Genomic DNA, 25164 nt, shown 5'->3' with positions numbered 1-25164 from the left:
CAACCATTAATCTCATTAATCTGGGATGTGGTGCTATCTCAAAGGGCTTGCAGTGAGAAATAACTGTTCATTATTCTTTTCTCAAATAGTGGTGTGGGGAGGTGGAGAAAGAGTATGAATCTGTTATTGAAGTAACATGCTAAAAAAAAGTAGTAATATACTGATAAGTGCACGAATCTTAAGGTCACTTAAAGTTTTTATCAAATGAATGCAGTGTAAGTAGGAGCCTGATGACAAAACAAAATATTATCAGCTCCCAGAAACCCTTTTATGTTTCCTTCTAGTCACTTCTTCCCCTACATAGGTAACTGCTGTCTTGCCTTCTAACAGCATACATTAGTTTTGCGAGTCTTTGCTCTGGATCTAACTGGAATCCTACAGCCTGCACTCTCCCATTGCATCCCAGAATTCCATGTATCCTCATCTTCAGAGGAGGTCCAAGAAGAAGCCAGTACAGTTGCTTTCCACGAGGTCAGGGCTGCTGCCCAGTACCACCCATCTTGTCATCACCCTCACCAGCTGCCTCTCTGACTGCCCAATGGCCAGCAGTCTGGCATACTTCCCTTTCTCTCTGTCTCTCTCCACCTAAGGTAGGAAAGCACCTTATGCTTCTATTCTCAGCTCATGTTACTCTTCTTATTCTCAGCTCATGTCTCATAAGAAGTTCCTACAGCAGAGACAACTATGTCCCAGTGAACCTGTCCTTGCCTTTTATACCCCAAATCTTTCCTTCTCCATCAAGAAAGAAGACTCTTCTTCTTCTTTCTTCTGCCTTTTTCCCCTCCAGCAAAACCTCTTTTTCCCTCTGGGTGATGAGCTCTGGAGACTTCTGTTGTTCCTGTCTGCAGTCTGGTGTTCACCCCAGTCCCCCAGCCCACCAGACATGTCTGTTCATGCTGGAGCCCCAGTGGTGGACAGCTAAAGGATTCCTCATGCCATGCTGGTTAAGAGAGATGGCCTCAAGGTGATGTGCCTCAAGGGGGCACTGCTGCCTAACACCACAAGGCAGTCCTGCCCAGAAGCCCCATTACACAGATATTATCATCAAACCCATGTAATATGAGGAGGGTAAGGCTCAGAGAAGTTTAAGGGATTTGTCTAAAACCATGTAGTTAACTGATGGGAGTGCACACTCAGAAGTGCCATTAGATGCAGGTCTAGAAGTCTGGGTATCATTATTCAATGGGACTAATAGGGACCAAACAAATAGATGGGTAGATAACATGTTATATCTGATCCTCAAAACAATTGGAGGAGAGAGGTGCAGATATAGAACTCCAAGGTCATGAGGATATTGAGACAAAACTATGATTCAACCCTCTACCCCACAGGCTGATTGCAAAACCTGGCTCTTTCCACTGCTCTGTGCCACACTCATCAGAAGGATTTTGACAAGTGAAGATATAAGTGGTCATGTGTCCAGGACAGAACAGTGCGGGGACATCCCTAGAGAGTCAAGCGGGTACCACAAAAGGGTTGTTTCAGTTCTCTATTACTGAGTAACAAACCACTCAAAATTTAGTGGCTTAAAATAATTTTTTATTATCTCTCACAGTCATGGGTTAACTGTATTAAGATCTTACTTGGAGAGAACTCAAGCAGTTTCAATCAAATGGAGACTGGTGCTGGAGTCATCTGAAGATCTGAAGGGTCCACCAACCTGAGTGTCAAAGGCAGGGTGTTTGGGTTTTTTTGTTGTTGTTGTTTGGTTGGTTGGTTTTGGTTTGGGTTTGGGAGTTTTTTGGGGGGGTTTGTTTTGTTTTTATTGTTGTTTTGTTTTGTTCTGTTGGTTTTTGCAGTACTTGAGATTGAACCCAGGGGCACTTTGCCACTGAGCTACATCCCCAGCCCTCCTTTTATTTTTTAAGTTGGAACAGCATCTCACTAAGTTACCCAGGCTCACCTCAGCCTAGGTAACTTTTTTTTTTTTTTTTTTATTGTAAGCAAATGGGATACATGTTGTTTCTCTGTTTGTACATGGAGTAAAGGCATACCATTTGTGTAATCATAAATTTACATAGGGTAATGTTGTTTGATTCATTCTGTTATTTTTTCCCTCCCCTCCTAGGTAACTCTTTTTAATCATGTGTTTGGCACCTCATCTAAATTGGCTGAAACAGATAGGAACTGGCTAGACATTATTCTCTTTCCAAACAGCCTTCCCATGTGACTTGCTTAAGTTTCCTCACAGCATGATGGTCTTAGGTCCATGAAGCTCATACATAGTATGAGCTTGCCCCAAAGGAACATTCCAAAAGACTGGAGCAGAAGCTGCAGAAATTCTTAGTACCTTTTCTCAGAAGTTATGCAGGGTCACTTCCACAGTCTATATCAGTGAAAATGAATCACTGGACCAACCCAGATCCAAGGGGAGAGGACAATACAGAGGTGTGACACATGATTCATTGGGATCATCTTTGGAGACTGTTACAGGGGCTAAGGCAGGAAGGGAACTGCATGTGGTCATGCTTCAGTGGAACCTGGCATGCATGGGAGGAAGAGTGGGATGGTGGGGGTCTCAGTGATGTTCACAGGAACTTGTATGTGAATATGCAGTGGGGTCTCTAGCTGACCAGCATCTGAGCCCCTGGCCTACATTGGTAGATCTGCCTTAGAATAAGTCTTAGTGGGAAGTCAGATGTTTGCTCTTCTGACCCTGGGCAGAAAGGGCATAGCCAAATCAATGTTCCCGCTTAGAACTCTGGATTGTCAGTAAGTGACCCAAGAAGGCAGAGGACTATTTATAATTAAGGAGCCACAGTCCCTAGAGTCCAGGAGTTGTAGCTCCCTAAACAGAATGCTCCTGGGACCGGACTTGGCTAAAGTTCTGACTGCCCAGCTGCTCTTGGCTTCTGCATGCTCCCCAAGACCAATCTTTGGACTTGCTGGAAATTGTATGAACTACCTGATATTATTCCAACCTCTTCTATTTATGTGAACCAGAGTCCATTTCTGCTGTCTGAAAACCCTAGTTGGTAAAAAGACCCATTGAAAACTTCTGTCAGAGGAAATGACACAATAAGAGCACTTTATGGGAGAGGAAAATAGAAAACTCTGATGGAGATGGATTGAAAAGGGAGAAAGAGAAATGAGGAGTCCAGCTGGGAGCCTTTTGTGATGTTTGAGGAATGTGGAGAAATAGGATATTAACCTCACAGATGGAATTGGAGAATGGGCATATTTTTGACCACTGACTGAAAATGGAAAAGAGATGATGGGAAGAATCCAAGTTGACTGCAATTTTGAGACTCAGTAACTAGGAAAATGATGGTGTCACAAGGAGAAACAAGTAAGTCAGAGTACTGGCTTGAAGGGGAAGATCATTCATTTATTTATGAATGTTATTATCTTATTTTAAATTAATATTCAAAAACATTAAATGCCTGCTCTAGGTCAGGGAATGAGAACTGAGAGGATAGCACTTAACTAAACAAGGTCTCAATTATTCAATTAACAAATACATATATAAAGCCAGGTGCAGTGGCACATGCCTGTAATCCCAGTGGCTGGGGAGTCTGAAGCAGGGGATTCCCAGGTTTGAGGCCAGCCTGGGAAACTTAGGCCCTAAGCAACTTAGTGAGACCTTGTCTTAAAATGAAAAATGAAAAGTTCTGGGGACATAGCTCAGTGGTATAGTACCTCTGGGTTCAATCCCCCATACACCCCCTCAAAAATATATATGTATATATGATAATGATTCTGCATTAATAAAATTTTGGTTTGTGGTGCCACAGACCCACCCACAGCAAAGCATGTTTAGCTGGCAGCTGGAATTTCAAGAAAGACCCTAGGAATTAAATTTGGAAGACAATTAGTCATTCCTATAGCCATTCATTCACCTATTTATTGAGTGCCTATTATATACTCAGTACCACTATTTGCATTAGAAATATAGTAACAAGCTAAATGTGGTGGCAAACACCTGTAATCCCAGATACTCTGGAGGCTGAGGCAGGAGGATTGCAAGTTGAGGCCAGCTTGAGCAACTTAGTGAATCCCTGTCTCAAAATTAAAAAAAAATAAAAGGTCTGGGGATGTAGCCTGGTAGAGTGCCACTTGATTCAATTCCCAGTACCACCATCAAAATAAAAGAAGGAGAAAGAAAAAGAAACCAGCAAAAAAGAGAAAGTCTTAGTTCTCATGGAATTTCTAATATATAGTGCAGAGGCAGACAGTAAACAAAAACATATATATGTCAAATATGTGTATCATGAAGAAATAATAAAGCAAGATAAAGGTAAAGGTTGCAATTTTGTGTAGGATGTTCTGCAAAGGCCCTTTTCTAAGGAGATACTTGACTGAAGTCCTGAATGAAGAGAAGCAACATCCATGTGATTATCTGAGAGGAAACCTATTTCAGGGATAATAATAAGTGCAAAGACTCTGAGGAGAGCCAGTATTTGGTTTATTCAGAGAACTTCCAGTAGGCATGTGTGACTAAGGCAAAATGGATGAGGGAGAGAATAGCAGGAGATAAGTGAAGGAGGTAAGAGTGAGCCAGTTCCTGTAGGGCCTGTAAGTCATTGTAAGTACTTCCGCTCTCATTGTAAATGAGAGAAGACTTTAGAGACTCTTGAACAGAGGAGGTGCCCATAGTGATCAGAGGATCACTATGCATAGAATGGACTGGGAATATGTAAGGGGAGAAACTGGGAGACCAACTAGGAAACAAGTGTAGTCAATCAAGACAATAGCTGATGGTGGCTTGGGCCAGAATGGTGGTGATCAAAGGAACCAACATGTGATCAGTCTCTAAATGCAAATTGATGAGGAACCAGCAAGATCTGGAGATGGGTTGGATGTGAAATATCAGAGAAATAAAGGAGTCTGATGACTCCAGGGTTTTTTAAGGGAATACCTAGAAGAGCAGTTGTCGCTTACTGAATAAAGAACATTTAGAATTCAATCTAAAGATCTAAGAGTGAGTGAAATTTTTTCCAGACTTCCTGTCTGCCTTTCTTTCTGAATAATTTCATTCAAATGCCATGATGTGGAACCAAGCCAGGTGAGGTATCCATGTGGGGGCCGAGGGGACATTGTGCTGGCAGGGAGTATCAGGACCCAACGTGGTAGAAGACTGTCTACTATCTTGATGTCAGTGGAGGGAGCAGCAGTAGCAATAGGGAAATGATTACTTACAGAAGGATTTATCCAGTAAGAAAGAGGAAGCTACAAAAATGGAAAAGAAGAAAACGAACATAAACCTTGTGGGTTGGAATTAAAAGTGAACTGTTTTCTACATGGACAGATCAATGGATGATTGATGATAGATAGATAGATAGATAGATAGATAGATAGATAGATAATGTGTATAATCAAACACATATTTTCTAGCATAGTCCACTGAGAGATTTGGAAGCAGTGACAACCCAAGAAAAATGAGCACATCTAGCATGCAAAGCTTGGCGTCTACATTTCATCTTCCATCAAAAGAAACAAGGGTCCCTTAGAGAAATGGCTGACGTGAGGGTTGGGGTAGAAAAAGTACAAAATGGGCCTGGAACATCATGCCATGTCAGAAAATAAGGAAGTACTCAAAGAACTATAGGACAGAAACCAGCTTGATAACTGGACTTAAACTGGGAAATTTTGAGCATTAGAATAAATAATGAAGCAATGAGCAAAACACTCACCATCTGTAATATTGTTTCCAAAGATGCAAAACCACAGCTAATCAGGAAACAACAGATAAACCCAAAGTGAGGGACATTATACCATATAACTGGTCCGTAATCTTCTAAATTGTCCTGGTCATGAACATAAAAGAAAGGTTTAGGAACTGTGTCAGATAGAGACTACAAGGACATGATAACTAAATGCAATGAAAAATTCTGAATTTTGTTACAAAGGGTATCAGTGGGCCAACTGATGAACGCTGAATAAGGCTTAGAGGGATTAGATGGTACTAATGTACCAATGTTAATTTTCTGGTTGTATTATATTAGGTTATGAAGGAGAAAATCTATTTGTAGGAAGCATATATTAAAGAATTAAGGAGTAATGGGATATTGTGTAGGCAGCTCACTCTTATGTGGTTCAGGGACATGGGAAGTTCTTTGTACCATTGTCATAATTTTTCTGTACCTTTGAAATTTTTTTTAAGAATCCTCACATTTAGGAACATTGTGTTTAGCACAAATATAAATGTCATAGGTGAAAAATATGGAACAGTTTGTGAAGGCAGTTAACCTAATTAAATTCATGAGAATACAAACAGTGCTCTGTATCAATTATTGTCACCATCAAACTCATTTGTTTTCTTTTCATATTTTGTATACAAAAGAAATGCCCATATTTTTAGATCACTGTGAAAATGTACTTTTTATTTCTCCACATTCAGTTTAATATGTTATGCAGGTTATGAATAAAATCAATTGAAGTTGATCAAAAAGAAGGAGGAGGAGGAAGAGGAAGAGGAGGAGAAAGGAAAGAAAAGAGAAAAGAAAAATACAAAGAAAGAGTGAATGAAGTTTCTGAAGTAGTGGAGAATGAGAAGGACCAGGCAATACATCATCCAAGGATGTGGAAGGATTGCCTATATCTAAAGATAGAGTGATTACAGATGTACAACGTTGCGAAGAGTCTGAAAAGGTACTGAGACAGGGGCTGAGAAAAAGGTATTAAAAGTTTTATAAATTTTCTGTGTTGTTAGCCATGGCAACATCTTCATACGTAAGCAGTACAATAAAAAATGAATCAGTTATTCCATCCACTGACAGTACTGGATGTACATATGGTTTTGAGGATGGTTCTAACAACTTCTTGGCTTCCCTGGTCCAGGGATTCAGGACTTCTCACTACAAATCATTGTGATTTTTAAAAGAAAATTCCAAAAGCATAATCATAGCTCTTATCAACCAGATCTCCCAATTCTTAGTTTTAAAAGTATTCTTTCTAGGGACTGGGGTTGTGGCTCAGTGACAAAGCACTTGCCTAGCATGTGTGAGGCACTGGGTTCAATTCTCAGCACCACATATAAATAAATTAAAGATTCACAACAACTAAAAAAATTTTTTTAAAAAGTATTCTTTTTAATAATTTGATGCACTGTATAGAGGGATAAGAGGGGTGAGAGATGTGGGGGGGAGGGGAAAAATAACAGAATGAATCAAACAACATTGCTCTATGTAAATGTATGATTACACAAATGGTATGCCTTTACGCCATGTACAAACAGAGAAACAACATGTATCCCATTTGTTTACAATAAAATAAATAAATAAATAAATAAAATAAAATAAAATAAAATAAAATAAAAATAATTTGATGCTCCACTTTTGGTCAAAGTATTCTGCACATGGAATCATTGCTGTGCCCAAGCAATATGGGTTTGTTATAGACAAAGGAAAATGAAAATAGAGAATAAATTTTAAATCACTTATAATCTCCCATTCAAAATAATGTATTAGCATTTGATGCCTATTTTAGACTTCTAAAATGGAAATCACACCTATGCATTTTTGTTGCAGTAAAAGAGGGGTAAAAGAGCAACTCGGGGATGCTATTTGTGCCTAGCATCCCTCATCCGCAATGTAGAGCAAACACTGTCTCGGTCACTAAATATACTTCAACCACCTCTTTTTTTTAAGGACGCGATGAGGAATTCCATTGAGCAAACGGGCGGTGTCTTATGTAATCATGTTCCTATTTTAGGACTTTTACGTTGGTCGCTGAGTGACAGTTCGCAGAACCTGCGGTCCGCGCTTCGACATCTAGAGAAGATGGGAGGTCCGGGGACAGATAGGTCGCTGGACAGGGTTTTAAGTGAAGGAAAGAGGTCAACAAGGCCATGACGGGCAGAGAGCAAAAGGCCTGTGCAATCAGACTTGGGAGCGAGGCAGAGAGCAGACGGAACCGTAGAATCTGAGACCCATCCGACTGGAGCTAGACCCCAAGCCCCCGCCGCAGCTGGATGGAGGTCCAGGCCCGGAAGTTGGTGCGCTGCTGCTCCGCACCAACAGAGGGCGCCGTGTCCTCATCAGTTTATGGTGGGCGGCTCCCAGCTGCAGGCCAGATGTGGGCAGCTGGACTGCGAGAGGCGCGAAGCTCTACCCGAGCCCCTGCAGACTAGCCAGAGGGGGTAGAGTGAAGAAGACCTCAGTGGGTAAGGATGGTGGTAGAAAAATTCACTGTCGCTGCCCGGCAGACTCCCGGATTGTCTTCTGTAGAAGTGGGGAGCTTCTTGCCCAAAGAGGGCGCCGTTTTCTGATTCCCACAAAATGAGCTGGCAGCGGCCCTGGGGCTGGCTCAGCAAGACCTAATTGGGTTCAATAGGCGGGGCGCGGGACCAGGAGAGACCCACGCGGCAGTCGGCGGCGGGAAAGAAAGCTGGTCTTGAGGGCCTTGAACTTTTTGAGTACCCAACCTGAGACTCCAGACGCTCCAACATACGCGTGCGCACACCAGATCTTCCCAGAGCTTTCTGCCCTAGGTGCCGTGTGCATTCAAGGAGTGAGAAATTGAGGCACAACAGGACGGAGCATTGAGAGACCCTTCCTCCCCATCCTCTGGACTTGAGAAGTGGGGCTAGTGGCCCACAGCCCGAAGCTTGAATTAACGATCCCAGGACCAGTGACAATCCCAGGGTCCCCTCCCCCTTAACCTGCCTGCTGTCCCCACCCCCAGCCGCTCCTCGGGCTCCAGGGTAATCAGTTGCTGCGCGCTGCAGTAATTGGCGGTGCAGACCCGGCCTGGCGGAGGACTGGCGGGCGGTGCAGGGGCGGGCGAGGGGCTTAATTGCAGGGCTTCTGCATGCAGTCTGGGACGCAGCTCCACTGGGGGGAAGGGGACAGGCCCAGTAGCTCCGCAAGCCCAGCCTTGGAAGAAACTTTTTGGGTTGGTAGTAGAGGATCCTTTCTGTGGAAACGGTGGATTAGGGCGTTGAACCCCAGCAAGGGTGCGGGATTGGGGGCGGTGAACGAGGGAGAATGCCACAGAAGAGCTGCAGGACGGGGACCGATTCCAGACTTCCCACCCCAACCTCAGAAGCCCTAGTTCGCCTTGTCCAAGACTCCTCCCTTGTTCTGACCACCCCTGCTCCCCTTTCTGCCGCCCCCGTCACCCCCCTTCTCGTATCCCCAGGGCGCTCCCACCCTAGGGAAGAATGTGCCCTCCTAGCGCACCCTTGCCATGGTAACGGCACACCCCCACCCCCGCGCACCACAGCGGCGGGGCCTGGCCCAGCGGGCTGAGAAAAGGGTTTGGGGGGGGGGCGCCTCCCAGAGCGGTGGACACACCTCAGCTGCCCTGGTTGCCACAGCAACCAGTGGCGTTTGGAAGTACGCAGTCGCAGAATGGAAAGGGACTCTTCACAACCCCGTACTCTTCTACCACACCAGCAGGGGACCCAGGGAAAGACACCGCCTCCCCAATTTCAAGGAGAAGGTCCAGAGAGGGTTAGTAGGATGTCCAGGCTTCTTGAAGTCCAGTGGCGAGTCCAGGAGGAACGGAGAGCCTGAGGGTCCCAGAGAACCTGGGACCTGGAAAGGGATCCCCTATCGCCAGCCCTGTCCCCCTCCCCCAGCCGAACCCAATGGGGGCGCTGGCAGCAGGAAGCCAGGGAAGGGCCCGGAGGCGCGCTGGCCCCACAGCGGAGCAGTGATTACAGGGACCTGTCCCTCCCGCCCCCGGCTCCCACTCTCATTAAGTCATTTTTTCCCCTGTTGGAAAGTCCCCGTGCCTTGAGCGCAGGAGCTGGGGCGACCGCAGGCAGCTGCCGGCAACCACATGAGAAGGGGTGGCGGGGATGAGAGGGGAGGACTCGGGCCGCGACTAGGGCCTGGCCACTCTCCAAAGTGGAAGGCCCCCTGCCGGGGGCTAGCTGAATTTACATTAATTCGGGGAAAGAAGGGAAGGCTTGGATGACCCTGACCCTTGGCTTGGATGACCCTGACCTTACTTCTCAAGGGGCATTCCTGAAGACCCCAAGTCTACCTTTGAATGCCTCTCCCCTCCTCACCCAGGTTCCTGGGTGCCTGGAAAGCAAGATGCCTGGGTTCTGATCCTACTCCAGCCTGGTTAGCTCCCCCTGACCCTTAACAACACCACTGCCTGCTAATCTGTCCAGCACCCTCATTCCCTGTTTGCTCCCTCACTCCTTTGGGGACAATCTAGGATGCATTAGGCTCCACTACTACTTCTGCCTACAAGGACATGACCTAGTGTCCACCAGGAGAAACAACATATTGGGGGCAAAAGAGATCCTCTTGGCTTCTGAATGATCTCTGGCCACATTTGGTTCCCATTTCCAAGGCTCACCCTGATGTCCTCGAGCTGTTGATAAATTCTCCTCATCCCAACTCTACCTTCTCACTTAATTTCAGCCTGTTTCCCCAAATTCCAATCAGCACATCAATACTCTTCAGCCAGTATGATAAATCCAGTGCCTCTCAGGCCTGATTTTCCCATCCCCCATCACTTTCACATCTCCCTTTAGGACCCTTGCCAAGTCCCACACACCCCTTTGTCATCATGGGTCCAGCCTTTGTCCCAGGACTCGGTTTCTGGCCCAGGAAAAGGAAGGGGGGGGCAGTGACCAACACCCTATACTGTCCCTTTCCCAACTTTTTCTCCCCTTCCTTGTGGCTCATGCTAACATAGATCACCATGAACTGACTCCCTAGAACAGGTCTCCTCCCCTACAACTCAGTGTCCAGCCCCCTGTCCCACCCTGCCACCCACCTTTCCCTCTGATGCTGCATGTCCTGCAGTGTTGGGGTTCCTACCTTATTCCCCCAACCTGATCCTATAGTTCCCACTTCCAGTTTTCCCCACCCCACCCTCAGCTCTGTCCTGCATAAGGCTGGGAGGCAGTGGAGGGTGAGATCAAGGCCAATGCCCTACTGGACACTGCTAGGGGTGGGAGTAAAACCCTGACCCTCAGGACTCCAGGTCCCCCACTCTGCCTTTCCTCCTTCCTGGGATGAGAGGGAGGAAGGGGGCAGGGAACCCAGCCCCCATGGCCCTCTTCTGGATGAACAAGAGGAAAGGAATGAGGCAGGTGTGTCTGGCTGCTTCTGCCTACCCCTCCTCCCTGGGGACTCTCACCCGCCTGCCTGTGGGGCTGTCTTTGGGGGGTTGGGGAGAGAACCATGTTCTCCACAGAGGCGGGGGAGTTGAGCCTTTGGAGGGTCTCCTGCCTTGGGCATGCCCGGAAGCTGCTGGGATGCAGGCAATGGAAGCACAGGGAGCCAGGGGGCCAGCTAGTGAAGACGAATCTGCCAGTTGGGAGCATCACCCTGAGAACTTCCTTTTCTTCTTACTTCCACCCGTGGGTAAGGAGACATGGGACAAGGGTAGAGAAATATGGGGGATTTGTGCAGACCAGCAGTTGGGGAACAAGACTTGTCTTTGTTTCATCAAGAGGAATGTCTTTCTGGGGAAAAAATGTGGCAGCCAGCAGGGTCCCTAACTATAAGTGAAAGGAAACCTGAATGAAGCAGTTGAAGTGTTCTTTCTTTCCCTGAGATTCTGAGGGTCTGTCCAGAAAATCATCCCATCTGAACCAAGAAGAATACAACCCTGTACCCAAACTGCCAGCTCAGCAGTGTCCTGATGGGGGCATGACCTACTAAGAGGGATTATTGACCTGCTAAGGGGCACCCTGAGCTGGGGCTCTGAGGGCACCAAGGCCCAGGAAAGCTGCCCCCAACCCCAGCCAGCTTACATACTCTGCCTCTCCTCCTGCGGACTCAAGAGCCCAGAGATCCAGACAATGAGTCTGCAGCCCTCCCCCACCACCCTCTTCCCAGCCGCACCTCCTGGCCCCACCTGCTCCCCGGGGCGCTGGGCTGGGTTGAGCTGGGTCTTGCCCAGGATTATTCCTCTCAGAGTGCCTCCTGTCTCTGCCGACGGTTGCTGCTGGGCATGGCCACTCGTCCTGGCTTGTGGCAGAGGGCTCAGGCACAAAGTGGGCGGTTAGAGCTCTGGCACCAGAGACTCTGGATTCAGTCCCTTCCCTACATCTTCAGTGTCTCCATCCAGCCCAGGTTCATCTCTGGTTTGGAGGTGGCCTTCCAGCTGCCACCTTGTCCCTGCCCCCCATCTGCATACAACAATCCATGTAGGAACCAGACTGTGGCACCCCTGCTTAAGACTCTGCAGGTTCCCATTCCTCTCAAATAAAATTCCAACTCCTTAACTAGGCCTAGAAAGACACAGGATGTGACCTTTGCCCACCCTCTGAGCTCCTCTCTTGCCCATCAGTCCCTTGATTTCTTCACTCTGGTCGCAAAGGACATTTTGCTGTTCCTCCAGCAGATAAACACTTCCCCCTTGGAACCTTTTCATTCCCCAGGCCTCTGCCTGGAAAGCCTCTGCCCTCAACAGCCACGGGGCTCTTTCCCACCTCACAGGCCTCAGCATGAATACCATGACTTAAGGGGCCTTCCCTAACCTGTGGTTTTATCAGAAGGGGTCCCACTCTCCAAATCACTCTACACCCAATGCTGGACTTTATTTTCTTCACAGCACAAAGCATTGTCTGAAATGACCTTGTTAGTGTGTTTCCTGGTTTATTGTCAATCTCTCTCCAGAAGAATGTAAACTCCTTTAGGGCGGATGCTGTGTCTCCCCTATTCACTCTCCCCTCCACACAGAGAGTGCTACCAAGAGAGTGAAAAATAAATATCTTTTAAATGAATGATGAGGGAAATGTAAGGGGCAGAGGCCAGTGGGTGAGGATGACTGGGCCTTTATAAAATTACTTCAGCTCACTTATGTCCATTTCTCCTTTTAAATCTTCCTCTCCCTGCCCATCAGCTTCCATCCATTCCCTCCCACTCCAGGGGAAGGGGAGAAAGGATGACAGCAGACAGGCCTGAGGGGCTGGGCTGCCTGCCCGACACATGTCCTGCGGGATGGGGCAATCTCCAGACCAGCTGAACTGTGTGAGCTTGGGGCAGAAAGGAGGGAGGCCAATCAATCCTAAAGCCCGCAGAATTGAGCAGTGGGTTCATTCAGGCAGGCCTAGACAGCCCCTTGATTGTAGAACTGGGTGTCCCTCTAAGCTCCTGTGGTCCAATCTCTCCCAGGAAGCCAAGGCGGTGCTGCTGGGCCGGATCGCAAGTGCAGAGGCCAGGCCCCAGGAGGCGAGCCTTTCTCCGGGCCCGGGGAAGCCTGGGCCGCTCACTTGCAAACGCTGACCCATTCGGTGATGCGGCACTCTTCGCAGACCACGAAACAACACCAGTGGAAGCGGCAGTGGCAACGCTCACTGCGCGTCTGGCGCAGGATGTTGTGGCCGCGGCCGCAGCACATGCTGCCGCAGCCATCTGGGCCCGCGCTGCTCTTGTTGCACAGGCGGCCCACGGTGCCCGCCGAGTCCAGGCGCGGCTCGCGCTCGCAGAAGTCGGGCGATTTCTCGAAGTAGACCAGGTCGGCAGGACTGGCTCGGCGGCGCGGACCCGGAGTGCCCGGGGCGGGCGAGGGTGCCCCCGCGGGGCCCGGCTCCAGCTGGCCGCCGTTGCGGTTGTGCGGCCGGATGAGCGTAGCGCGGTGGAAGCGGCTGCGCAGCAGCGCCCCCACAGCGCGGAACTCGGGCGTCACCTGCCAGCAGGTCTTGAGTTGGCAGCTGCCTGACGTGCCGTGGCACTTGCACTTTCGCCGCATGTTTTCCATCACCGCCTGCGGAAAGAGGCACCGCGAGGAGTGACTCTGGGGGCCAGACCCCTGCCCTCCTCCCACTGCTGAGACTGGCTTGCGAGAATCTCAGAGGCTTTTGAAACTAGCTCCCATTATACAGAAGCAAAGATTGAGGCCTGAAGCATGGGCCCCACGGGAGAATTCCTCTGCCGGCTTGTCTGCTGGGCTTCCATCCACTTCCACCAGGCTAGGCCGAGGGGAATTTTGTTCTGCTCCCCGCTGCTCCCCTCCTTTCCCGACGGCCTTTCCTGCAGCTGCAGGGGGCCCTTGGGGCAGGAGGCTTTTGCTTCCTGAGGGAGGGGATCCCAGATCTTCAGGGAAATTCCCTCTTCTTCCATTCCTGGGGCAGGGGCCAGAAGAAGGGGGGGTGCCAGTCCCACTACATGCCAGCCCCAAAGCCTCTGGCATCCCTCCAGACTGTGAACCCGGCTGGCAGTGAAATTGAGAAAAACCCCATTCCCCTGCCACCACACTGAGCTCTTTGTAGGGATCCAAAAGAGAGGGGACAGGGACCAGGGAGACCACCCCCCACCCCCATTATGCTGACTGGGACTTATTCTGTCCTGTACTGAGTGCCACCAGGGGCCGAAGTTCTACCTGAATACAGAAGGAAACCCAGAGAGGGTCAGACTCTCAGGACCTCCAAGGGAGGTAGTTAGAGGAACACGACATACCTGCCCCTTGCCCAACTCTTAACCAGCTCTACGATCCCCTCCCAAAGAACCCCTTGGCATTGTCCCCACAGGTAGTTGGCCACCACTCCACTCCCAAAATGCACTTTCAAGCAGGGAGAGCAAGGATCTGGGGCCCCAAGGCTGGGCAGAAGGACCAAAAGTGAGGGACCTTGACCCTCTGGGTCTTACAGGGCTGTGCAGCTAGCATGTGGTGTCAGCACCACGTGAGAACCAGCCCCATGCCTCCCCTCCCTGGGCCAACAGCTCTAGAACATCTGCTTCCCACAGGCAGCAGCCATTAATTAAACGTTTAACGAGGACGAGGAGGAGGCACTGTTGGTACAGGCTGGGATGTATCGAAGCTTGGGAAAAGAGCCTCATGCACAGGGTGGGAGCTGGACAGGATCTGAGGGTGGGTGTGCCTCAGTTTACCCCACCTCTAAGTGAAGGTGGGAACTGCTGGATCAGCTGGGAGCCTGTGGAGGGAGAAGGTGAACTGGAGCAGGCTAAAAGGGAAAGGGGAGTGAAGGAGAGAAGGTCCTCCAACAGAGTGAAGAAGAGGGCAGGAACAAGGATAGAGCAAGCTGGGCAAAGTCCAGAGAAGAAATGGGGACAGAATGGTCGGGAGAGGAGTGTACTGGGCCACCATGAGGGCCAAGGAGGCATCAGAGTGTAGACTCCACACTGAGTGTACAACATGTGCAGTGTAGACTCCACACGGAGTGTATTATGTGTGCAGAGTAGACTCCACTCCATAGATAAGGAAGCACAGGTTCAGAGCTCAACTGCATGGGCATGGATCCTGCCTCTACCACTTTCTTATTGGTTGCATCAGCTCTAGCAAGCTTTTTAGTCAACTTGTGCCTGAACAAGAGGTCAATAATAGTGTGCGCATCATAGGTAGCTGTAAGGATTAAATAGCTGATATGTAATAAGATGCTTGGGACAGTGTCTAATACACAGTAGGCACTCGATAAATGCAGGCTACTGTTCTCTTTCCTTCCTTCCTTCTCCTTTTTATTTTTTCATGTATTTCTTTATTTAATTTATTTTGAATGAGCATTGGAGGGGAGAAAGGAGGAAAGCAGTCACAATACAGTCCAAGTTGGCCCCTAGAAACCTCTTACCACCTTTACTCTTCAGGAATCCCTCATTATGGACTAGGAGAGGAGATCAGAGTCACATGGAACCATGAAACATTAGAGCTGGGGGACCTGACAATGACCTAGTTCAACCTTCTGACTCTTTAGAAAGGGTAGCAACCCAGGCCTGGACCCCTGAGGTCCTGACTGCTAGCCCAGTCCTGTCGGGTGACACTGGAGGAAATGGGAGGAGCTGACTGCTCAGCAGGAGGTGTGCTGATCCCAGGCAGGGGGCAGGGTGGTTTCATTTCTGTATTTCCCAGACCAAGTCCAGTGCCTGGCACATAGTAGGTCCTCAAGTCATGCTTGCTGACTGCATTGGGAGCAGGGGCAAAGAAAAGGTCTCTGAACTGGGAGTAATGTGGTCCCTGGGAAGAGAGTTGTCCTCTCCAAGAGGTGGGCTCTAGGCAGAAGGATTTGGAGTGAGCCTTGGGGTCAGGGTTCTCACCTGCCTCCCAACTCGGTTGTTGTGGAGCCTCATGCGCGCGTGGATGTCTCTGTGAGGCTCCCGGGAGTCCAGAAAGTCCTTAGAGAAGCGCTCCCCGAAGCCCACGTCAGGGCTGCAGCCGCCCCACTCCCAGGAGTCCTGCAGGCCGGGGCTGGCAGGGGGCAGGGCCGGGTGTTCCGGGACACCGTGGCTTAAGCCCTTACCCCTCTGCAGCGCGTCCAGCTGCAGACGATGCAGCTTCCGACGGAAGGCCTCCTCGTCTCCGCGCCTGGAAGCGTCGCAGCCGCATGCCCGCAGTTTGCCCAGGGCGCACGCGTTGGATACCGCATGCACCACACCCGCTGCCGCGATCGCGTAGGCAAAAGCGCTCTCTCTGAAACCTGCGATTAGAGACCCGGAAAACATAGATTCTGACAGGGCCTCGACATCCGATCCCCCTGCCCAGCCTGCCCAACCTTAGCATCAAACTGAGGAGAAACTGAGACCCAGTATGGAGTGTCTGGTATAAAGGCATAGGGAAAGAAAGAAGGAGGAGGGGGAAGAAAGGCAGAAATTAAAGCAGAAGTCAGGCCTACACAGATTCCAGGTGAAAGGGATAGTAGTTCTCCTATATCACACTCTCGTTACACTTCCTTTCCCTTCACATTAACATCACCCAAGCAAGTTCAGAATTCATGTGCTTAAATCTCTCCTGTAGGGCAGAAAATGCATGGTAAACACATTCTTTTTTAAGATCAGGCCTTTCATCTATTACCTCTCATGGTGATATCTGCTTAAAGTAGTCTGCAGAAAGAAGGCAAAGTTTAACCTAAAGAACAAATTTCCAGCGATGGAATTCCAGGCCCCAGGAGATGCTAGTGGGCAGGAGGGTAAGAGAAGACGGTCTGCTCCTAAAATGCCCTACCCCCAGATTGCCTGCCAGTGTGCACCCATGGTAGACCCAGTACAGAACCCTCTCTGATGGTCCCCATCCTTGTCCACAGGACATACAGTCACTCAAAAATGGGACCCCCTGCCAAGCTGCTCTACCTATGGTAGAGTGCTTGCCTAGGGTACACGAAACCCTGGGTTCTGTCCCCACTACCACCACAAACAACAACAAAATCCTTTAGGTCAGTTAAAGACATTAGAGGGATGCTAGAGGTGAGCCCAGTGTCTTAACTGGGGTCTGGCACATAGTACAGGGGAAGACACTTTCTGCTAGGTAGGTGCTCAGGAGGCATCAGACCCCTTCCTGACCCAGCTATTCTCAGTGGCTCAGATCCAGGTCATTTACTTGTCTACACTGCCTCTCAATGTTCCAGCCTAAGCTTCCCTCTAGGAATGTCTGTTGCAGGGGGAAGCCTACTAGTTTTCAGAGCTACAGGTTACTTCTTGCTTATTCTGCATCTGAGAAAGGAGAAGATGGGAGCGGCTTGGACCAGCCTCTGGATTCCAGAGAGAGGGTAGAAGTGAGAGAAGCCAAGAGCAAGAATAGCCCCCACAGGGAGGAAAGTTCACCTGCTCTACTGTGATCCCCTGTGAAAGAAGCCTATAACCTGGCAGGAGGCTGATGACCTCCGCAGGGGCCAGAGATTCAGAGAAAACAAAGACTCTGGGTCCTTCTATGCTCTGTGAAGCCTCACAGACACTGGAGAACCTACCAGGACACTGGAGAACCAACCAGGATGGAAGGACACCCTAGAACACTCCTACCCTAACTCTTACCCCTGTATCACAGAGTGATGTCCACCTCTTCCTACCTAGACAAATAATGATGATGACGATGATAAGACAAGATGGTTAATAGTTAAGAATTGATCTGGGTAGTCAGATTACCTGAGTTCAAGCTTGTGACCTTGACCAAGTGACTTAATCTCCCTGCGCCTCAGTTTTCTCACTTGTAAAACAGAGTTGTCATTACTGGCCTCATTTTTTGTTCCAAGAATTATCAAATTTAAAGGTTTAAAATAGTGCCTTTTTCATATTAGGTACTACATAAACATTAGCTATTATTGAGAAGGTCTTCCTGCAGTCTGACTTCACTCACTTCTGCATTTTCAGGTCTTGGTTTTTTTTTTTTTTTTTTTTTTTTTTTTTGTACCAGGGATTGAACCCAGAGGTACTTAACCACTGAGTCACATCCCCTGTTCTTTTTTTAGTTTTTGATTTGAGACAGAACCTCACTAAGTTGCTGAGGCTGGCCTTAAGCTTGCAATCCTCCTGTCTCAGCCTCCTGAGTCGCTAGGATTACAGTGTGCGCCACCCAACCTGGCAGGTCACTATTTTTTGTTTTCCCTGTTCAAGGACAGAGCCCAGCAGTTCATAACCCATTCTAAAATAAATCATTTGGGCTACTGGCAGCCCATGAAGCTGCCTCTCCCTCTCTATAATCTCTTTCCAGTTCATGGCACCTCAGTACCTTTTTTCATAAGGACCCTAGCTATGATCAGACAGGAAGGGATGGGCACTGGGATGGAGACTTCAAAGGGGATGCTGGGAATTGGCAGGGGAGCAGAAACTGCTCTGGGTTGGAGGGATCTGGGGAAGGAGGATGGACCCAAGTCCCTGGGAAGTATACCCAGTATTTATCCCTTGCCTTTTATCTTTGGAACTCTGAGTACTTCTCTTATTATGGGGGAGCCATTGATTCACTCTAGGACATATGGCAATATTCCGGCCTCCAGAGGCAACTCAGACCTTAGAAATCACCATCCACAGCCACCACCAAATACACATGCACTATGCAAATGGAAAAGCCCAAGGTCCCAGGGGTTATGAAACTGGACCCAGTTCCAGTGGTGACAACTTTCTGCTGAAGGACACTAGCTAGCTCCAAGGAAGTCTTGCTGCTCACAAAGAAACCCAGGTAACCCAGTTTCCAGTTCCTATGACCCCATGCACACTTGGAACCAGGAAAGAGCAAGAGGCTGGTCTGGGGGAGTGTGCAGGGTCAACCACCATCTTCCAGGCTCTGCCACATTCAAGGGCAGACCCAGAGGAATCTGGAGAGCTGTAACCCATAGCCTTCAGAGAGCATCCCTGTCCCATGCAGCTCCAGATGCCTTCCCCTACATGGCCTCTGACAGCTGTCACAGCCACATGTAGAAATGACCAAGCAGGGACTATATGACCACCCTCTGCTGCAGGCAGTCTGGTCTCAGAGAAATCCAGCCTACTTGGGTTTGCCCCCAGCTCCTGTTCAGGGCCCCAGTTTCGGTCCTGGCCCCGACTGTCTGGGGCAGACGCAGGCACTGTGCCATCTGGCCAGCTGGAGGGGGGAAGGGGTGGGGCCATGGCCAGCTGGGCTGCCCGAAGCAGAAGGGGGGGGCTTGTTAAGATGCACAATTAGCCGCCCTGCCTTTGATCTGGGACAGGGACTGCCAGCATGTAAGTGGAGTCAGCTGCTGCTACAGGCTGCAGCCAAGGCCTGGGAAGGGCCTGGGTGGGAGGAGGCTTAGAGGGCAGGGGGCAGTGAGAACTAGGAGGGACTAGAGAAGTTTGAGCCCTGCCCATCCAAGTCAAAGAAGGAGGAAAGGGGAAAGGTCTGGTTTCCATTCCCTCCATGCAAATAATCTGTGCTTGCTCGTGTGCCTGGGCAGAGTGAGAGAGTGAGAGAGCAAGAATGAATGTGTGCATGTGGGACCACTTAGGCACAGGCTACACATTTGCACAAACATGGGTAGGGGTGTGTGTGTGTGTGTGTGTGTGTGTGTGTGTGTGTGTGTGCACATGTCAGTTTTATGTCTTAGAATATACTCCCATTGCACCCACTCATCTTCGGGCACACAGTGGGAGTTCACATTGGCCTTTGAGCTTTGGAGGCAGTATGGCAGGAGTTTGGGTGCACACGCTAAAGTCAACTGGCCACATGGAATCCTGGCTGTACTGCATGCTTATAAGCTGTGTGACTAATGACAAGTTATCCAACTTCTCATAGCTACATTTGTCAAATAAGGCTACTAGGACCTACCTTTTGGGGACTGTTTGAGGACTCTTCAGCATGGATGAAGTGCTTTGGAACAATGCCCTTCACACAGCAAATGCTTAGTACATGCTGGCTAATTTACTGGGTGTCATTAGAATAACAGGACCATAGCTAATCCTAGGATATGATTGTTCGTGCCTCAGTTTCCCCATCTGAGTGCCACTGCACACATGCTCCAAGCTCTGGAGGCCTGGAGTAAAACTATGAGAGGATGAATGTTAAAGGTCAGTGGGAAAAGGAGAGTCAGATCTTGGAGACGAGAGGTTGGACACTTATAATTCTGGTTTCCCTGGGACAGGGAGTCTGGCTAGTCGCAGGGCCTCATGCCCCCTCTATCCATCCACTCCACATGGGTCTGGGACTTAGGGAGGGCAGTGCCCAAACTGTGTGGGAGCTCCCAGGACCTGCTCTGTGAATCTACTACATTTCCTTCCATCTACCCTCTCCCTGTCCTCCCATCCCTGCCCATCCCAGTGCCTAAGTTCAGCAGCTCCTATCTCACATCTCCTTCCTCTCCCCACCTCCTGCATGAGATGGACTGATTCTCGATGCCTCACCTAACAGGTGTTCTACTCAGCACCCCATTCAGGCACCAACCTGTCTAGGTCCTCAGTACAAAAAACTGGGGATACCAGTGCCCTTGTTACTTAGATCGTTGATGCCCTTGGGTTGGGCAAAGCAGCCAACATGGGCTTGCATCCTCCATACAAACAACTTTTTTTCTGACCCTCTCTAGCCCCTGGAGGCCCCTATTCCCGTCTCCACCTTCCCTCCAGGCTGCAGCACCTCTCTTTGCTAGGTAAATCCTGGTTTATATTTCCAGGTTGGTTGAACTCAGGTGTTTAAGCATCTTTCCCCCTCCCTCCTTCATTCAGTCCATCCCTCCAGCCCAACCCATCTCAGGGAAGATGTCAGAACAACAGGAGGACAGTAGCAGCAGTAAGGAAGACCCAAGGGACCACCTACCCCAAGCAATCTCTGAAATTGAAACTTGGCAAAAATCCATTTTAAAAGAAATCCTTTGGCAGCTTAGGTCAACTCCCTTATATTCCACCTGGGGGAAACCAAGGTCACCTGACACACAATGGACCACGGAAAGGAGACTCAGAGAAGGAACCAGACCGCCAGGGGCTGGTTGCCACCACAAGCGGTCTCATAGGATTCAAATTTAGCTGGTCCTGGAGGAAACAGATCAAGATGGACCAGGAAATGACCCTAGAGAAGGGTGGATCATGATGCGAAAAGGAACAGGGGCTAGTGGAGGCCAAATGGAGGTGGGGTGGAGGAGTGGCCGTTTTCTTTCCGGAAGCTCAGATTCATTTCCTCCGAAGAGGAGAGGGAGAGGGAGAAATGAGGTGTTGCAACGGCGGGTCGGATGAGGGGGAGCAGAAGCCACGGAGGTAGGGCGGTGTTCCGAGGCCCAGGCCGAGGCCGAGGGAAGGAGCCCAGCCCCCCTGGCGGAGCCCAGAAGCCACCGTCCCGCCCCCTCCCCGCGCTGGGCGCCGCCCCGCCCCGGCTAGCCCCGGCAAGTCTCCCCCTCCACCCCTAACCTCTCCCCCCAACCCGTCCCCCCAGCTCACCTCCTGCTTATTAAACTGTAGGTGAACCCAGGAGCGCCTGGCGCTGCGCCAACCAAGCGCGGTTCTACCACTCCGAACTCGCCCCCAAGTTTCAAAGACCCCAGTTTCTTCATCAGGCCTCACAGGCCTGATCGGAAGACCAATCAGGACGCCTCGGTTCTCTCAGTCTAGAGGGAACAGGAGGACCAGAGGGGACACCGAGGCCGGGGAGAGGGCTGAAGAGCTTGCCCTGCCTCGCCTCGCCCAAAGCGGCAGGGGTGAGAACCTCAACGCCAGTCCAAGTCCCCAGTGAGCGGAAACCCAAGCAAGCGTTGCAGAGCCCTCGCCGCCGGGCCCGAGGGCTTGGGGAGTACGCGGCTGCGGGAGCGCCGGGGACCTAGCAATCCGACCGCAGGAGCGGGCGCGCGGGGCGGTGAGCGCTGGCCCGGCCGGGGCCCGGAAGACGCTTGAGGCCGCCACTTGGTGTCAGCCAGCGCGGGCGGCGGGGCAGGGCGGGCGCGCGGTCGGAGCTGGGCCAGCCTGCGGGCTTGGGGTCCGGGGCAGCCGCCCCTGGAAGGCTGGAGGGGCTCGGGCGCGGGACGAGAGGGCGGGAGTGCGGGGCAGGGGGGCGCCCTCTTGGAGAGCGGCGCGGCTGGGGCCGGGAGCCGTCTGCCGCGGCCCGCGGGGATTAGTTCGCGGCTGCATGCCGCCACACGCGTCGGGCTGGGCTCCGCCGGGTAGAAACAGCGCCCGGGGCGCGCGGGGGAGGGAGGAGGGAGCGCGCGGGGGCGGGGCGGGCGACCCGGGGCTGGGCTGGGGGAGGTTGGGGTGGCCCCTGGCTTGGGGTTCCAGGGGATGCAGGCAGGGGTCCTGGTGAAAACCGAAAAGCTCCAGCTTTCGAGTTCTTTGCGAAGTTGGAGTGCATAGGAACCTGACTCCTCCAGAAGCCCCAGGCTTCAGGTATAAGGGTACACCTCTTCCTCCACCGTCAACTAGAATTGGACAAGTCCCAAGGAACTAGGGTCACCGGGTCCCCACACTGCCCCATCCAAGCTGCTGAGAGGAGAGACAGATACCCAGCTAGGTAAATGCTGGAACCAGGGCCCTCATCTTGCCCCAACGACCTGATTCGGGGCCCCAGATGCCAGGCCAGAAGTGGGAGGGATCAGAAATGAGTGATAAAACCTCCTGCCATCTCCAGCCCAAGCCACTCTAGGGATATTCGGGGTGGACCCTGGGTCACTCAGAAGTCGGGAGAGAACAGGGAGTGGGCTGCACTCCTCTGAGCTGTGAGGGGAACAGGGGTTGGCAGAGCTGTCAGGCCTGCTGGTCTGGAGCCGCCGTGCACAAGCAAGCAAGCACACACCCAGTGCTCTGATTCAGAGAGGGTTTTGGGGGTGGTGAGGATGACACAGAGGCTGGTGGTGCACCCGGCCAGCAGAGCCTCTGCATAAGTACAGACCATTGATTTACCTGCCCAGGGCTTCCCCACCCGCACCATTTGGCAGAATGTCATCCTTCTTCATGACACTGCTGGGTACCTTCTCACAGACTCTCCATTCTAAGTGTGGTTTACTAACTAGTTGGTAAATTGAGGCAGGTGACAGATAGGGCTATTTCCTGGGCTTGAGGTATCAAGTGTCAGGGGGTCTTGTTCCCAGTCATTGATCCTGCCACCATCAGCCAGAGACACATCTATCTCATTTGTCCACTCCCATGACTTTTCCGAGAGTAGAAAGAAGCAGGAAAGTAACATGGCTGGCAGATGTGAGGGGTCAGGGACTACCAGAGAGAGTAGATTTTGGATAGGTTCTGGGGTGGAAGTGCTAGATGGGACAGGCAGGGGGCAGGGGTGAGGGGCAGCTACCTCTGCTGAAGATGGGACTCTCATAGGGGATCTTGTTTCGAGTCTCCAAGCTAGAGCAATTCCAGCGCTGGTCCCGGAACTGATGTTGGCACTCATGGATGGCGATCTGGATGCCCTGGATGGCTGAGGCAGCCACATCAGGGTGACGCACACACACCTCCATCTGCCGCCGGCTCAGGCCAGGCAATGTCAGGCACACTGTGTTGGCGTTGAGTACAGGCTCCGGGGGAAGGTGGAGACCCAGGATGTCGTTGGGTGCTGATCTGTGAGCATGTGGGGTGGGGTGGGTAAGCATTGGGGGAGACATGAGGACCCTATTTAATAATACACACGCTGTCCCAAAGGTCATAATCACTCTCTGCTCAAACTCCCGCTTCCGAAGGTTGGGCCCATCAGTACACTTCTAAACATCCTTCTTTCCTTGACCTCCTCATCACCATCCTTTTCAATGCAACCCACACAGGCAAACATTTGTAAATGCACATATATCCTCTATGCCTGTGCACACAGTATTTCATAAGTACATCCCAGGCACGGGTGCCTGCATACACAGAGCACCCCAGAAGCCCACTCTTAGAGCATGTTCCAGATGGTCAAAATTACAGACACACTTCTGCACACACTGATGAACATAGACCCAGGAACTCTTACATACATGCACACTTCATCAGACATAATACACACACACATGTTTGTCTTAACATACCCATGAACTCAATGTTCTCACGTACACAAACACACAACACACAACACACACACACACACACACACACACACACACACACACACTGCTGTTTACCAACCCAGCTTGCTGGGAACACTCTGACACACACAGTCTTTTCAGCTGTAGTCACTCACTGACCCCACCTGGGACACCTCCCAGCCTACCAACTCCTACTTGCATGGGGTGGGGGTGGGATTTGCAAGGTGGAAGGAGGCAGTTTGAACTTACTGCTGGGGTGGGGGTGCACTGCCCCAGAGTGACATTCCAGGCTGGCACTGCTCTCCCCACATACTCTTCTCCTAGCTGCCATCACTCTTCTGAGCACTGCCCTGTCTCCCTGGACTGCCCATATTCTGTCACCAGTCCAACCCCTTCCTGAGGGAGCTCACTGTCTTTCCTTGGGCACCCGCATTTTCCTGTAGCCTTGTCCCTCCCTCATTCCAGGGCCCCTGCCCCAGCAAGAGCAGCAGAGGCCCCTGCCCCGGGGGTCCCAGCTCTCCAGGAGGGAGGAGCATGAGGTCAGGGCTCACCTGGGCACGGCAGCAGCCAGCAGCAGTAGGAAGAACAGGAGCGCACAGAGCGCGGGCCGCGGCTGGGGCCAGGGTCGGAGCCGCAGCCAGGGGCGAGGGTGGGCGCTGCCCATGGCGCGCGGGCCGGGCCGTGACGGGCCGGGAGTGGGGGGCTCACAGCCCGGTGGGCCTGGCGAGCCAAGGGCGGCGGCGCATGATCAGCTGGGGTCGGAGCGGCTGCGACACGCGACACACAGCTCCGACTCGACTCGGGTCACGGCTCCGGGAGCAGACGGCGCCCGCCTCCCAGCTCCATGGGGCAGCGCCCCCGGGCACCGCCCTCGGGGGTGGGGTGGGGAGCGGGCGAACCGGGCACCTCCTGGCACAGGGGTCCGGGGAATTTCCCAAGGTCCCCTTGCGACAACTCCTGGTGCCTCTCGAGAGTAAGGGGGGTCCCGGAGGTGCAGCGGGCTGGGGACTCGAGGCCGGGGTGCTGGGAGCACCCCGGAACAGCGCCGCAGCCTGTGCTTCCGAGGTGTGCGAGGCGGGGCGGGGGGCGCTGTGCCTGGCCCCACAGCCTGGAGAGTAAGTGACTGTCCCGGCTCAGGGAGCTCTGCCGCCTCCCTTTCTGCG

The 25164-nt window shown here is 51.3% G+C and overlaps 1 protein-coding gene across 1 annotated transcript; it reads right to left on the bottom strand.

Annotated features, from left to right (window-relative positions):
• Positions 1-12496: 12496 nt before the first annotated feature.
• On the bottom strand, positions 12497-25164 carry Wnt10a (Wnt family member 10A). Its single transcript, XM_047547315.1, has 4 exons — positions 24553-25164; positions 23299-23561; positions 15906-16285; positions 12497-13623 (listed from the first exon to the last, which is right to left on the bottom strand). Exons 1-4 carry the CDS (start codon positions 24663-24665, stop codon positions 13126-13128), a joined length of 1254 nt encoding a protein of 417 aa, XP_047403271.1. The 5' UTR covers positions 24666-25164; the 3' UTR covers positions 12497-13125.

The sequence above is a fragment of the Sciurus carolinensis genome, chromosome 3 (assembly GCF_902686445.1).
Source record: "Sciurus carolinensis chromosome 3, mSciCar1.2, whole genome shotgun sequence".
In the NCBI taxonomy this organism is placed as follows: Eukaryota; Metazoa; Chordata; class Mammalia; order Rodentia; family Sciuridae; genus Sciurus; species Sciurus carolinensis.
The sequence above is the reverse complement of the archived record's forward strand: the minus strand, read 5'-3'. Positions and strand labels throughout refer to the sequence as shown.